Source organism: Poecilia reticulata, linkage group LG9, assembly GCF_000633615.1.
Source record: "Poecilia reticulata strain Guanapo linkage group LG9, Guppy_female_1.0+MT, whole genome shotgun sequence".
Lineage (NCBI taxonomy): Eukaryota > Metazoa > Chordata > Actinopteri > Cyprinodontiformes > Poeciliidae > Poecilia > Poecilia reticulata.
The window spans coordinates 26,821,659-26,837,893 of NC_024339.1; the positions used below are offsets into that span (position 1 = coordinate 26,821,659).

Genomic DNA, 16,235 nt, shown 5'->3' on the forward strand with positions numbered 1-16,235 from the left:
AGCCGCCCGCCAAAAAAAAAAAAGAAATCTAAAAGGAGGCAAATACTTTTTCAAAGTACTCTCTGTAGTCTATACAAACACAAAGCCTCCTTAATTTTCCCAGAGTGATTTTTAGGTAATGAGACCGTTCTAGTTTTGGAGATAATACATGTTCTGTACTATATATCTTGACTTATAAACATCTTGTCTTAATGTTACTGTTATTCTTACTTTTTAGTTTTGTTGTCAGTTTTACACAGCGTCCTAAAAAGTCTATCTGTAGATTTCAGTTAGCCATGGTTTGTCAGAAGTAACCTCCCCTTTCAGATAGGGCATTTTGAAGAAAAAAATTCTCCATATTATTGAACAAGTGTTATCCGGCAGTGAGACCACACCTGCTTATCTACTGGACCAGAACTGAGCAATGTTCGCGGTTTTGTCAAACTCATTCAAAACTTGGGAGGCACAAATTGTTTCACCGGCTGAGCTTTGAAGTGGAACAGGAATTCAACACAGAAACTTGTCATTGGTCGCTCAGAAAAAGAGCCCGCCTATTATCTCACTATGTGGGATTTGATTGGTTCACATTACCGTCAGCCACGCCTCTCTCACTAGCGACGTCCTACGGGCGCAGTTGGAACTCCGGCAAGTAGTGGTGATGTTGTGGTTATCCATGCCGCCGACACATTCTCCGATCGTTCTCTTGTACGGAAGGCCACCTGTTGCGACAGCTCCCCACGCATGGAGTTAAGCTCGGACCGTGCGGTGGCAAGGCTGGAGATGTCGCAGATCCAGAACGAAGACGGGGAGCCTTTTAATGAAAACAGCGACCGGGACTACGAGAGCTTGCCGCCTCATGTCTCCGTGACGACCCACATGACAGCCGGAGCCGTGGCAGGCATACTGGAGCACACGGTGATGTACCCCGTGGACTCTGTCAAGGTAACGCCGTCTCAGAGGCTGCTCGGTTGCTTCTGTTCTCTCCCCGGCTGCTCAAACACTAACCAGCCGGAAAGGAGACGCCAAGTGCGGGGAGGATGTGCTAACAGGCGTTAGCTGTGAAGTCTTCGGACTGCCCATCCTTAGGTAGCCTCGGTGTTAGCTCATCCAATTACGGCAGCCTTGTCGCTTCAAATAGACTGACCGAACAAGTTAAACTAGTCAGCAAAGTAAATCAAAGTAAAAACAAAATGTTTCCCTTAAACTGAAGAAGTTTTGCTCTTTTTTTTTTTTTTTTGATTTGCTACTTAATAACTTTGCTAACCAAAGAAGCTTACTCAAAGCCCACTTTAACATTAAAAAGAGGACATTCACCAAGTTTATATCTAAGCTATCTCGCAATTCAACTATAGTATTAAAATGAGATGTAATAATAGTCATATGATTGTTAATCTACTCAAATAAATAATGTTAACCATATTTTTCTTTGACATTATTCAGGCTAGGTGAAGGTCAAGGTTTTGTTCGGTTAGGATAGATGTCAAACTGTCCTTTGAATGAAAGACTCTATATAACTCTGTTACTCCCATTATTAAAGCGTAATTAGTACCTTATTACCTTGCATCTTTGACTGTGCACTTTAATAAATTGCACGCTTGTAGCCACTAGATTCATCGAATGATATTCAAACTTTAATCTTATCTCAATTAGGCTGTGAGCTTTACTTAAAGAGTGCAGGATTAGAGGACCAAACCATCTAAATCTTCTTGTGATCACTTCACTTAGAGAATTAGGTTCATCCTTATTATCGTAGCTCACAGACACAGTAAGTAACTCTACAAACCAGATTCAGCATAGTATTAAAACACTCTCCAAACATGAGCAAAGCTGGAGAAAATCTGTGAACAATAATGAATAAGTGTAAGCAGTGATGAGGGATTACTTGATGTTGACATTAAACAAGAATGTGCTGTACGTTTATATTCTTTTTACTAAAACTTGGTATATTTATTTATCCATTCCATAATATGTTAATTTCTTAGAAATGTATAAATTATCTACAGTCATGTCAATCATATGTAACTCTTCCGTAAATGTAGGTCTTTAGACGTTTAAAAAAAAAAGTTGTTAATCAAGCACAAGAAGACATTTGAATACATCAATACTTCTGTTTTTATTGCTTAAAAGACAAAAAAGCCAAGCACCAATTAATCGGCCCCAGACTGAAATCAGCCAGCTTTTCATTGATCGACTCTAAACTGGTGATCAGCAGGTTAAATAAATTCAAAATCAGTTGTTGAGAAAGGGCTGATTTAGGAATAAAACCTAATAGGGAGTAAACCAGCATTTCATATTTTTGTATTTAGTAAAACTTGCATGCATAAATTAGCATGGCTTTGTTCATTCTCTGTTGGCTTCAAAATTGCAACTCTTATCAAAGATGTTGGGCCTAAAAAAAAATAATTGAAAACCAGCGTAGGCCAGGGGAATGATGGTCGGTGCGTCATTTAATTGTCCTTGATAAAGCTATATTCTCATAGAGTTTACTGGCTTTTTTAAACATTTACTTGCTATAGAAAAATTCAAGTACTCTTTATTCCTCTAACCATATTAGAAGTGATATTTTATTTTAGATAAAATAAAAAAAGAAAGAGGGCTAAAAGCGCGAGTCATTGTAGTTAATAGTAAGAGAATTATTAAATAATGTAATAAGACCAATAAAATGTCACAAAATGGCATTAAAAAGTATATCCTTTTATTTCATGAACAAATAGTTTATGATTTAAATCATGTAGAGGAATATTACTTTTTCTACATTTTTATGAAACAGTTGTATAACTTACTAGTTGTGTAAATCCAAACTGGTAAATGTATAACCAGTAGTACAAATATTTATTAAGTGCCTGAATGAAGCCAAGTTCGGCGCACATTTAAAAGTGGAATGAAATGACTATGTTGTTTGAAGCTTGTTTAAAAATTGGCTAAAGAAAGGTAAATTGCAAACTGTTTCTGTGAACTTTGCTCCTGCAATCCCCACTTTCCTTCTGCTGAGCCTTTGTTTTCCAACAATGTGGCGTTGTTTCTGAAAAGTTTGGTTATGTCTACTTTAACTAGAACACATCCACTTAACTTGTATCCCACTGGCATATGTGTAAGTAGTCCGATGAGAAGCCTTCGTTGCCCAATGCTCTGGTGTCATTTCCTCTTGAGGTTTCCAAGTTTTCACAAGCACCTTAAAGACGCAGCTGCTCACTCAGTTAAATCTGGAAGGTTTTTGGAGTTACCCAAGTTTTTCCAAGTTTCATCTAATCTGAACTCATGACAAAAAGAGTCATTTCCATCCTGTCTTGGTAAGTTACTTCTAAGAAATTGAAGTACTTTTTCTTTTAAAGAATTACATTTAGAGGAAGTATTGACTTTATGTCAATAGGTTAAACATGATGCCTCTCTGGTGCTTTTATTTGTTAGTTCCTCTCAGTCCTAACGAGTTTCCTAGTCAAACTCAAGCAGCTCGAGGAGTCAGGGAGTAGCTTGTATTAATGTTAGGAGGGGCATCTTATCAGTCTCGTGCAAGTTAGGAATCAGCCTCATGCAGGAAAGGGTGGGTATCTCTAATTGCTTCTTTGTGCTATTGATTAGTAAACAGCCATATTACCAGAACTGACAAAGCTGAAAGGATAACACACAATCAGTCGGATTAGTTGGGACCGTTTCCCTTTTATGGTTAAATGTCAACACTGGTGCTTCTTGTTTAGTTGCTTCAACTGATTGTAACAGAGATGTCGAAATAATGTAGGCAGTGTTGAATGTCGCCTGAAAATAAAACGGCTAAAAGTTGAATTAGTAATTAGTTTTGTTTTAATTAAACAGAACTAATTGTTTTGTTTAGTGTACTTTTTGCTAAAAAGTACACTGTGATCTTTTTTTTTTTTTTTAAGAATTACTCCAGAAGTTTACTCCCTATTAGGTTTTATTCCTAAATCAGCCCTTTCTCAACTAGTTCCTGATGCATTCTCAAAGATTTATTCAGATCTTGTGCTACAGGGTTTCCGACTTTATTATTCTATACATAATAATCAAAAATCAAATCTGAATTTCAGTTGAAATTGTGAGTTCCTTAAACACGGAGCTCTGCAGAGCGTAGAGACACACAATGGCTGCTGCGCACTGCCATCAAGCTGACTGAAAGTTTTTCCTCATACTTGCAGAAAAGACCAGTTTTAGGCTTAAGAATATTTACGGTCGTGCAAAACATGGAGAGTCGAGCTGTGGAAACCAAAGGATTTCCTCCCATCACTATTGTTAAGGTGAAGCTAATTTAAAACTACAGTTGGCAAGCTCCAAGCCACATCTGTGTCAGTCAGCTGACCCACCCTGGCTACCTGATCAAACTAATTACAACATTCTTACTCTTTACTCTGGAAAAAATGCAGCAGCAGAAAGGTGTAAGCACTGAAACAACTACTATATTTGGCAGATTTTTTATTCTGTTTTTCTGCCTAAGGCTGTTTTACCTTTACCGAAACTAACAAAACGTATACATAACATTGTAACAAGCAATATGTTACATTCTTGTAGCTGTGCTTGGAATAATTGTGTTTAAATAAAAGAAATAAGATCATGTTTTTTCTTTTTTTTTTCTTCTTTTTTTTTAAATATAAAAACATGATTATAATTTTTTTTCACAATGAGACTCCTATATATGCTATTTCACAGCTTGAGTTGTCCAGTTTATGAAACATTTTGGGTTTGAAGTGAGTGGATAAGGATGTCAAGCTGCGGTTCTGGGTTTGACTTATTATTTTGTGGCTAACAAAATAAAGATATGACGGATCAAAAGCTTTGCCTTTAGTTATGTGTATTTAATGCAGAATAATGAAGTTCAACAACAAATGTTGTTGTTTTTAAAAGAGCTAATTAGAGATGAGTCCAATGCTACAGAGAAATAGTGAAACATCCCTTTACTGATGAATAGGGACCAGCTGTGCAGTTTGGTGAATTTTGGAACATTAAAAAAAACAAAAAACAACACCAGATCGAAAAGAAAAGGTTCTTAAATGCACAGACTATAATAAAAACTTAAGCTTGAAAAGCGTACAATTCTGTTGTTTTGGTGTTTCTCCACATTAAAATTTGTACCCATATAAAAAAAACATTTGGAATTTGTCTCTAAGTGTTGTGCTTTTGTTGTGGTGCCTTTAAGGCTGGCATTAATGAATGCTAAACAGAATATCTACATCAAACACACATTTCAGCTAGTCTTATCTCCCTCTGGCCTTATTTCTCCTCACATTATGAGATGAGAGTCCAGACAAGCGTGTGCCTTGTTGGGGACATGCCTCATTTGAAGTCCCAAAACCTCAACCAATGACTCAGATTGCCAGGTGATGTGTGGCCAAGTTTCCAAAAGTCTTCATTCGGAGGAAATGTAATTGATATTTTATTGTCGACCCAAAAGGAAGGAAGCTCAGTAGAACATGCTGACAAAGACAAACTTGGCCAATCTCCTGAGCCGGCCCCGAATCTCCCTGCAAATAAAAACATGCTTTGTGCTGTCCTGATAACTCGACGTGGTTAAATTAAACAAAGAGCTACCACAGCCTCCCGATCCAGAACCTCGCTAACGCCAAGAGTGCGTCCAGTCAGAGCAACTTGAGTGCGCTACACTTGATTTAAAAAAAAAAAAAACAATTGAAAAAAATCATTATTCAGGTTCTTTAACATCTTAAAAACCATATACATTCAGTCATGCAATAAAACAAGGCAATCAACTAAATACTGTAGCAAAATCTAACCTAAGGAAGTGAAAATGTTATAATGCTAGAAGAATTTATATTAAATGATTTTATTTTCACAGACACGGATGCAGAGCCTGCAGCCGGACCCCAACGCACAATACAAGAGCGTGTATGAAGCCCTGAAACGGATCATCAAGACGGAGGGGATCTTCAGACCCCTGAGGGGCCTCAACATCACCATGATGGGAGCGGGGCCCGCGCATGCGCTCTACTTTGCCTGCTACGAGCGCGTCAAGCACTCTCTGAGCCACATCATTCAGAGAGGAGGCAACAGCCACATAGCCAACGGTACGAGCGTCCGTGTCCCCACACACACACTCTCTCTTTTCCCCAACGTCATACCAGCTGCTGCACGCCGTAGACAAAGCAAACCATCCAGGAAGAGGGCAGTTCTTCTCATCAATACACAGTTTACAATAGCCGGGGTCAAACGTGCGACGCAGCCGTGAGAAATCCCGTGGCGGATCTGTCATTTGAAATCTGTTTTGTTGATCAGAGGGGAACAGGCTGTTATGTTATCTGGAGGTTGTGTAAATTTCTGCCTCGTGTTTTTAGGAATTCATTTTTTTGTCACTGAAATAACTCGAGCAGAGTCACAGCTTCAGAGTCAACGAGGTTTGCTGATGTCTCAACAGGCGTGGCAGGGAGTGTGGCCACTGTTCTGCACGACGCCGTCATGAACCCAGCTGAAGGTAAGGAAACGTCAACGCTTCAATGTCGCATACAGTACAGGGAGATGGCGATAAACAAGGGTTAAGAAGGAACACACTTAACTCAGTGAAGCACGGGGAGGATCAATAACGCTCCAACCACAGAGCATTAGTTAATTAGTTATGCATGCCATAAGGGGCATGGTGACTCTGGAAGAGCTGCAAACACTAAACAGCTCAGGTGGGGAAATCTGTTAACAGGATATATTAGTCAATCACGCCACAAATGTGGAGTGTATGAAAGAGCAGCCTAGAGGAAGGCATAAACCATTTATAATTCTACTTTTTACTTCCCCCTAAAATTTTACTTTGTAAAAAAATAACATTGAAAATATAATGATGATGAATATGAGGAGTACACTTTTAGAAGAAAGATCTGTCCAGCATTTTAGTGGGAAGCACACATGGGATTACCTCTTGGGAGTTTTCTTTTTCTTTTCTTTTTTTCAGTATCGTTTTTCTTTTTGACTTGTGTATGGAAAGTTTAACAATTATAGGCAAAAATGTGTGAAATTTAACTGTATTTAGAGGAAGGAAGGAATTTCCTTTAAATTCAATTTGATTAATTTGATAAATGTAGTCTCAAGGCACTTAAAAAAAATTAATCAGTTCAATCACAGATACGTTTCAAATTAATCAGTTCAATCACAGATACGTTTCAATTGATCCCAGTCTTTGAATAAATTAATTATTCAAAGTAGATTAAAAAGTTTATGCCTAAGGAAACCCAGTATATTGCATTGTTTCTATTTTTTTGCTCCTTGCAGCTTTCACTCCTCCTGCAGTTAAATTGGTTACATCGATTGGTTACTCTCCCGTTTTACTGCCTAACATAAACTGTAACACTAACATAACTTTGCTGCCTTCCACCAGTGGTAAAGCAGAGGATGCAAATGTACAACTCTCCCTACCGAGGACTTTGGGACTGTGTTCGGACAGTGACGCACGCCGAAGGCGTCGGAGCCTTCTACCGCAGCTACAGCACCCAGCTGACCATGAACATCCCCTTCCAGGCGGTTCACTTCATCACCTACGAACTGATGCAGGAGCAGCTGAACCCTCACAGGCATTACAACCCGAGCAGCCACATAGTGTCGGGGGCGGCGGCGGGGGCGGTTTCGGCCGCCGTGACCACTCCGCTGGACGTTTGCAAAACGCTGCTCAACACGCAGGAGAACGTGGCGCTGAGCTCGGTGAACATCAGCGGCCACCTGTCAGGAATGGCCAACGCTTTCAGGACGGTGTACAGACTGGGAGGTCTGGCAGCCTTCTTCAAGGGCATCCAAGCTCGGGTCATATACCAGATGCCCTCTACTGCCATCGCCTGGTCGGTGTACGAGTTCTTCAAGTACTTCCTGACGAAGCAGAAGCTAGAACAAGAGGCGGCATCCGGGCAGCTGTGATGTCCGCCTCTCCGTGACTCATGAAACACTCCCAAGACCAAAGGACGTGAGAGTCGGCGAGGAGGAAAATGGCACCAAGCCACCAGGTGGCAGTGTGGCATTTTGATTCCGCTCGTCATTGTCATCTCATTACCTGGGTTTGTGTTTTTTTTTGTTTTTTTTTTAGCTACAGCGATGGCTGCACAACCACTCTATGCAAAAAGGAACATTTATCTCAAATAGACAAATAGTGTCATATTTAACTTGCACTGTTTTGCTCCACTACCAAGTCAGTCGCAGCTCAGTTCCCTGGCGTCTCCATGTGGTGAGCACATGATGAAGTTGTCTGAAACTAAGTTTATTTGTCTGAAATATTGGAACTTTGTATTTATTTGGTTAGCTTCCTCTAGCTCGTAGTTTATAGCTGCGGAGGAAAGCGCAGTGCTGTTTGTTTTGTTATGTGTTCATAAAAACCTTTTTTTTTTTTCGACATTCTTTAATCCCAGCACTCTGCGGGAGAGACAGCGACATTATACAAGTGCCTAACTAATATCAAACACTGCTCCACCCATTTTTTTTCTTGTACTAACATATAGGAATACTTGATTTGTTCTAGGCCCAAGATGCATTTAAACACGCACACGTCTTCCTCTGTTTCAAGGCATGTGGGCCACAGCAAACCGATTACAGGTGAATCTCAGTAAAGCAGAATATTGTAACAGAAATGGATTTTATTGCAGAAATGCAGTTCAAAATTTAAATCTCATGTTTTATAGATTATTTACAAGCAAAGTGATATGTCGGACTGATTTAATTTGCTCATTTTGATGCTTTACGGCATGGAGCTAACGGAAAACCCAAAACAAAATTTTGCAGGAAATTCAAATTTTACATAAGACCAATAAAAAGCATTACTAATACAGCAATGTCAGTCTAAGAGAAGTATATCCATGTAGTGTACAGTGCATGCAGACAGCGCTCTATAGGAGCTCCTTACTGCTTCGGTGCAACGTAGCATGAAGGTGGTCTGCTGAAGTGTTGAAGTAGCCCGGGTTACATTCCTGCCTTCAGCTCATCTGCATTGTTGGGTCTGTGAGGCCAAGATGTGCTGGATTTATTGGCTCCAGGTCCACAACTAGTCAATCGCCTCTTAACATGTATGAATGGATTTTGCTTCACAATCCTATTAAGACTGCACTATCTCTGCTGCTTGGGCACTCCCACATTTTTTCCTTCTACTTATCTTTCCGTTGGCTACTCACAGACATTGGCTCTGTGAGTAGCCAATGTCTTTGGCAATTTTTTTATGGATTCCCCTCCTTGTGCCGGTTTCAGAACAACTGTGAACTCAGCGGTCTCTCCATGGTTTTGTGGGCTGTAGCTTTGTCACACTATAACAGTTTTGCATTAAAGTCATTTGATTTTTTTACTGTTATGGAATAGTCTAACTTTCTGATTTGCTGAATGTTGAGTTTTCCTTAGCTACAAGCCTAAATCACTTAAATTAATCAAGTTAGGTTTTTTAAAACTGCTTTGTGTAAAATAACAAAAAGAAAAGAGTCATATTTGACGATCAAATTAGCTGATATCTACCTGTATTTGCCCTGTAAAAAGCTTAATGCCACAACACTCCTGAGTCACGCACAACAGAATCTTAGCCGTTGCAGAACATCGGCAGCTTGTTTGTATGAATTCAGAGGATATATTTATATAGAGAAATCGTCTATTCCTGAGAAACCTCTGTGGATCAGATCCGACTGTTGCCTTGGAAGACAGCAGCAGTGATTGGCTTTTGTGAGACTTGTTTTGTCGTAGCAACCTTAAAGGCTTTAGATTTTCTGAATCATCCAAAAATATTTCTTGTGTTCTCCTTATGCAGATTATGTGATTAAAATGTAAGCTTGTAAATGAAGTTTTTTAAACTAAGCAATACTGCTGCACTGGCTGATCCTCGTGGGGTCAGTAAAAAACAACAACAAAAAACTGATCCGATCAAATCGTTTTATTTTCTCCCATCCTGTTGAAGTTACTCATTTCCTGTGTGCTCTATGCTTTTTTTTCCCCAGCCTATTTTCTAGTTTTTGATTCAACTTTTAGGATATTTAGCCAGATTGATGTAAATCACAGAGCGCTGTGATTTATTTGTTTATGATTACCGAGAGGGTTTTTTTTTTTTTTTTTTTTTTTTTTTTTTTTGAAGACGTTTGTCAGATTCCAGTGTTCCCCCAAACTCCACGAATCGCTCTGGCTTGTGTGTTCAGGCAGACATAACCAAACCAAAGATGTGTCGCTTTGCATTCTGCTTTTAATCTGCTGTGAACACTAATTCCATCTCTAGTGTTAAGTTTGTAAGGAAAACTTAAATTTTTGTTTTTTTGCAGCTTCTGTTTTATAGATTGAGATTTTCTACAAGTTTCACTTTTCTCAGTGTTTTTTTTATGTTTTTACTTAGTTTTTAGTTTGCCTCAGACGATCAGATTTCAAACCAAGTTTTTTAGCTACTTGTCTTAACCTGGTTGAGGTGGTCTAGAGTATGTAACCTTCTTGTGTTGCTTTCAGTGCAATATGACTTCACAGAAACGCAATAGATTTTGTTACCTACAGCATAAATGCAACTTTGTTTTTGATTATATTTGTTTTATTGTAGTAAAATCAGACCATATCTCAGATCACCGACGAAACATTTCTTCTCTTATATCAAAATACATTTGCATTTGAAATGCATGCACTCATCGTTCAGAGTGACAAGAAAGGCTTTGAGACTATGATCACTGCTAAATTAAGAGGAAACGTTTGTATTCTTTGGAGGGAAGAGTTTCACGATGTAAGTATGTGTATAGTATTTATGTAGAGCTGAGTAAAGTGGGAGATGGTCTGACTTTTGCCGAGTTCCATCTCCGGATCTGGAAGGCTTGGAGTTTTGACAATGCAAACAAAACATGATTGTGAAAATGCTGCTACAGTTTGTAACACTGGAGCTGAAATAAACACGGAGATGAGGAATGCTGGCTGTCTGTGTTTTCATTCCAATCTTGTTTTGATAAATTACTGCCTTAAATTTCAGAAACATGTATTTGATGTCAGTAGTGGTTTCATTTGCACATGTATTCAAGTGTAGCTTTATGCTTTACATTGCACTCTGGTTTCAATTCAGTGTTTGAGGATTGCTTATACCTTTGTCAGTCTGTTGCACCATTTGCCTTAAGGCAAATTGGCTTCCAACTCCTTTTGCTCATTTTAAATATATATAATAAATAATCCTGGAGTCACTTGACTTGATTTGGTTTCTGTTACTTTTCTGCACTTCCATGTAAATCATTTGCCATGTAGATATGTAATTCACACTAAAATGGTGATTGATCTTGTTATTTGGAGCACCTGTTGTACTGTCAATTATAGCTGTATAGCTAAACATAAGTAATATTAGGAGAAGAAAGGACATTTCAGTTACCCTTAACTGTCCAGCAGTAACAGCACAGCTCCAGTAGAGGGCAGTATAGCGCCATGCGGAGCTTCCTGTGCAACACTTAAAAGGCAAGAAATGCAGACCTGCTGTGCCTTGTCCCTTTTAGGAATATCTTCTTCAAGGTTGGGGGTGGATTGGCAGCGCTTTTTGAGAGCAAGCATTTAGGCACCCCTTAAGTTACTGTCATGGAAGATTCAAGGTTTCCTCAAACCTGCATGAAAGAACCAAAGCAACACTCCAAATGGTTTGGATGAGGGAATAACATCATAACATTACATAACGCTCAAAAAAATCAGTTTTACTCCCCTTTAATACTATGAGGCATAACATTTTAATCATAACATAATTTTTTATTTTCTTACATATTGCCATTTCTGACTAAAGAGTTCATTTAAATATTTTTTGAATTTGAGCGCACTTTAGAATGCTGCTTAGTTGTTATTCTAAAAAATTCCTCAGAGAGAATTAAGTAAGGAATATTGATGGTTCTAGAAGAAAAAGAGAATCTCGTGTGGCAAAACAGACACGGCACTGCTTTTGCTCACAGCTCTACCAGTGACTGCTTTTGAGAATGAGCCAGTTTAAAGTTGCAGTATGTGACTTATAAAAAAAACATTTCTCTACATATTTGTTGAAACAGCCACTATGTCATGACATTTTTATAACATAGTTTCACGAGTTTCATTATCACTATCTGAAAGGGTTTTAGCGCAGCCAATCATGCCTGCATGTGTAGGACTTCAATCTTTTCACAGATTATCTATCTCATAACACACTGTCACGACATGGCGACAGTTTTAACAAATATAAAAAAAATACACTGTACGTTTAACTGTAGCTGCTATGACATCTTAGTCAGCAGTTCTCCCATCCACCACAGGTGTACGATTAGCTTGGAAGAACTTTGTGAGGCCACACAACGTGTTACGAGAAAAGCAGACGTAGAACACGAGTCACATGTCCTCACAATAATGTTTAACATCTACATCACCACGGTGCATTGAAGCTCTCACGTATAAATCACTGACTATGTGTTGGAAAATGAGACTTTCAGCTGCTTCCGTTCACCGTTTGTTACAGAACTGCTTTACTTCTGGCTGAAATGTTCTGATGACAAAGATGTTAGTTGTAGATAAAGGGGAATGCTGACACCGGCCTTAGTGATGGTCAGAGTTGTATACTGACACGAATCAGATCAGAAACTACAATTCCCAGTACTAGCTGGATTTTAACTGAATTTTATTTATTTATTTATTTATTTATTTATTTATTTATTTATTTATTTTACAAGTGGTCATCCCACCCATATAGGGAATTAAATTATGGCTTTCTATAGACTCCTTTCAAATTGCTGGTTGGGAACTGGTCCCCAAACTCTGATGCCTCATAGGATATGCTTGTGTTTTTTTGTTAATAAGGAAATCAATCTTATCTTAAAACCCTTCTAAACCTTGACCTGCAGAATGTGGAGGCAGCTGTCAAATAGAAACGATAAGTACTAACCAGAAATACCTGCATTTCCTTCAGTGTCACTGTCAGCCATTTGTTGGCCACCAAGTTTCCCGCGCTGTTATTTTTGTTTGACGTACAATGACTAAAACGTATTAACCTCAAAAAGGATACATGAGTCCTGTTGCCAGGGTTATGACTTTATGACTTTTTTAAAACATTTTTTTTTTACCATTTCATTACATTGTGTTCTATTCAAAGTGTTATGTCATGATAAAAAAAGAAAAAGCTAAGACTTTTTACTTTCAAAGAGATGACGACAGTGTGGAGCTTTATTCCACAGCAACATGTCTATGGACACGTACGCCGATTCTATAAACCTGAAGTGTTTAGCTTTCGCCCTCGTCCAGGAGTCGGTTGTTTATCTGAAGCGCACAATAAATGCCCCTCTCATCCACATCCTCCATCTTGCGATGCTTTTCTCTAATCTTTTTAATCTGCAGTAAACTTTCCTACCACTTTATAACATTATCTGAAAGATAAGAAGAAAAATGACTTTTCTCTCGTGGCCTGCATGTCTTAGAGCATGTTTCTCTCAATGCCTGCAACAGCGCAATCGGCATCAGCCATCAGGAGAGCTAGATGCGCCGTGGTGTATCTGCTGATGGGAGAAGAAAGGCAGCTGCTCTGCTGGGTGAGCAACATGAGGGATCCAGTTACAATATCCGAGGAAGTTTTGTTGAGAGCTCCCTTGGGGAGATGGAGGTCGCGTTAAACCTCCTTATCGTCCCCAACAAATTTGCGAGACAGTCACGGCATATTGGAGCACAGACAAAGACTGTCTTTGTGGTCAGGGTTACTTTTCTGCTCATCTGCAGGAGAGATCTGCTTGTTTGTTAAAGCATCATTGACCACCTTGAAGTGAACTTCAGTGCAGTGTGTGCCCAGAGCACATCAGACCACCAAAATAGCAACAGTGAGCAAGGCATGACTCACTTTTAAGATGAAGATTGATCCTCTTCAGAAATACTTCCAGAAGTTACATCACATCATTCCTTCAAACCACAAACATTGAACATTCATTCCAGCTACTGATTTCTTTTCTCGTACCGCAGAAGTTTGTTACATTTTTGATAGGTATGTATCTTTTTTTTTTTTTTTTTTTTTTAACTAAAACTGCTTTGCTTAAAGAGTTCAGTGACATCACGAGGATCGAGGACCTTGTTCTGGTCCTGCTAGGCTGTTCAGCAGACATGACTCACATCTGCATGAACAGGCTTTATAATTTGGTGGGGATTTTCAGAACTGCTGTTTCATATTCTGCTGATCTAATCAGAGAGAAACCCCAAAGGTATGCTTGGGTTCTTTACTTTGTGGTTCATGCAAATAAATTATGTCATTTGTTTGTTTGTTTGTTTATTTATTTAATTGTTTGTTTGTTTGTTTGTTTGTTTATTTAATTAGATCTCCAGTCACATTTCTGCAGACAACATTTGACTTTACTGGTTTTTCAAGATTCCCGACTTCTCCCAACTGTCTGAAATATCTGAGCGGCTAAAATTCTGGAATTAAATTTTGCTGTAGAGCCAAATTCAAAGAATGTCGCTGCTGCTGCTTCCAACCACCAGTGACATCAAAGTCTCTGAAAATAACTTGTTCAAAACTTTCTATATCATTTTAGAAGGATCTTCAAACTTTCTAAAAATGATAGAAAGTTTTCCCGATTTAAAATCAAGTTCCTGATTTTGAATCAGTAACTTGAGATTATTTGTACTAGTATTTCCCTTCTTGACTTCATCCAGACTATTTTGACCCCATTTTTTATGTGTATCAACACAAAACCATCCCTGACATTCACTTTCTGGTTCCTGCATAATCAACCCCCCTTGCTCTATTAATGAATTATTGAAACCTCATACAACAACTAGAACCTTTTGGTACCCGAACCAAAATCTACTCAAATTATATACGGCAATACTTTTTAAATAACATGTATATATGAAACATATATTTACCATAGTTTTTTATACATACTGTTAGAGAGCTCTTACATGTTTGGAGAATATCTTCAGCTGCTTTTTAAATGAGTCAAGACTCATTCAAGGTAATAACAACGGAAACTTGTTGCACAGTTGTGGTCGAATAATTGTATATACATATATTTTTTACTTTTTACAAATAATTAATGTATGTCTTCTTGCATCCTTCAATCAATTTTTATCGTCATTGTCAATTTTGACACTCTCTTTTGGAAACACCTTCTAAATTTGATCTGCAAAACTCCAATATGATTGACTTTAACCTACATTTACCCACTTACTCTCATTTGCTCGCTCAGCAAATCCTGTAAATCCAGACGGCCCACAGACAGCTTCAGAGTCACCCCCCCTCCCCCCCACCCAGAAGATTGAAAATGAACGATAAAGACAACCTGCTGTTTTTGCAGGTATGCTCTGTTTGGGATTCAATGTACCGTCTCCCTTTTGAGGAAATACAGGTATTACAAAACAGTGAGTGCAATAATAGCCTTGCTGCTCACCGCCAACTTCAACCTTCCATGAGCTCCTTTATCAGATGAGCCAGCTCCTATAGAGCCCCAGAGACGCTGAGATGCAGCCGGATTTTCAGTGTCGTCAAAACAGATGCAATCTGCCCTCTTCATGTCAAATTACCTGTTTACTCTGAGGGCTTAGGGAAGAGCTCATCCACAGCCACTCTTGATACCAGCTCACTTCAGTTAGAGAAAATTAATAGAAGTCATGTTAATGTTAGCAGGATGTCTCAGTTTTCTTAATGTCCTGAAGGTTTCATAACTTCATGGATGTACTTTCTCTGCATAAATGTTATTTTATTGTATGTTAACCTTGCATACTGAACCAAATCACATATGAGCCTCTTACGTTTAGTTCTAAAGCAAATACTTTTGAGTTAGACACCATAGTCAGATTTGTGACAATGACGGCTCACTCTTTATCGGCTCCATCTACCCTATGCTCACCCTATAGTTATCGCCAACTTGCCCTTCCTAAATATTTAAAGCTTAACAATCTTGCATGCCATCTTTTAACGGCAGAACTAAGTCATCTGTTTCCCACTAAAAATTCATTTTCAAAACCTACAGATTTTCAGCTTTATTTTTATTTTATTTTATGTTTTTTTTTTTTTTTTACAAATAATTCATCAGTGTTTTAAGTAAACAAGTGGATTTCTTCATGGGATGCAAATAGCAGTAACAGATAAAAATGAAACACTTCCTCACATTTGATAAAACTGCTGTTGTGATCTTAAAGATTTTAGAGATATTCTGTGTTTGCATATTTGTTAAGCGGTGAAAGGTTTGGATCCAATCTGTTGCACTCTGCCACGCAGTTTTGATGGTTATTTCTTTTCTTTTCTATGTTTCTCCTTATTTTTTGATGCTTTGAATCAAGAAAACGTCAGTCTGTCTTTAATGCATTTTACTCAAACAACAATAACACAACTTCTCAGAGTGGCTGAAACATCAGTCACT

At 38.5% G+C, this 16,235-nt stretch overlaps 1 protein-coding gene across 2 annotated transcripts; it reads left to right on the top strand.

Moving 5' to 3' along the window:
- Positions 1–525: 525 nt before the first annotated feature.
- Positions 526–10,812, top strand: slc25a37 (solute carrier family 25 member 37). Of its 2 annotated transcripts, none has more exons than XM_008418987.2 (4): positions 526–921; positions 5,777–6,005; positions 6,353–6,409; positions 7,301–10,812. In XM_008418987.2, the coding sequence occupies exons 1-4, from the start codon at positions 721–723 to the stop codon at positions 7,828–7,830; spliced, it is 1,017 nt and encodes a 338-aa protein (XP_008417209.1). In that variant the 5' UTR covers positions 526–720; the 3' UTR covers positions 7,831–10,812. The 2 variants fall into 2 exon arrangements, with proteins under 2 accessions (XP_008417209.1, XP_017162385.1); XM_017306896.1 differs by lacking the exon at positions 526–921 and adding an exon at positions 2,998–3,269.
- Positions 10,813–16,235: the final 5,423 nt, after the last annotated feature.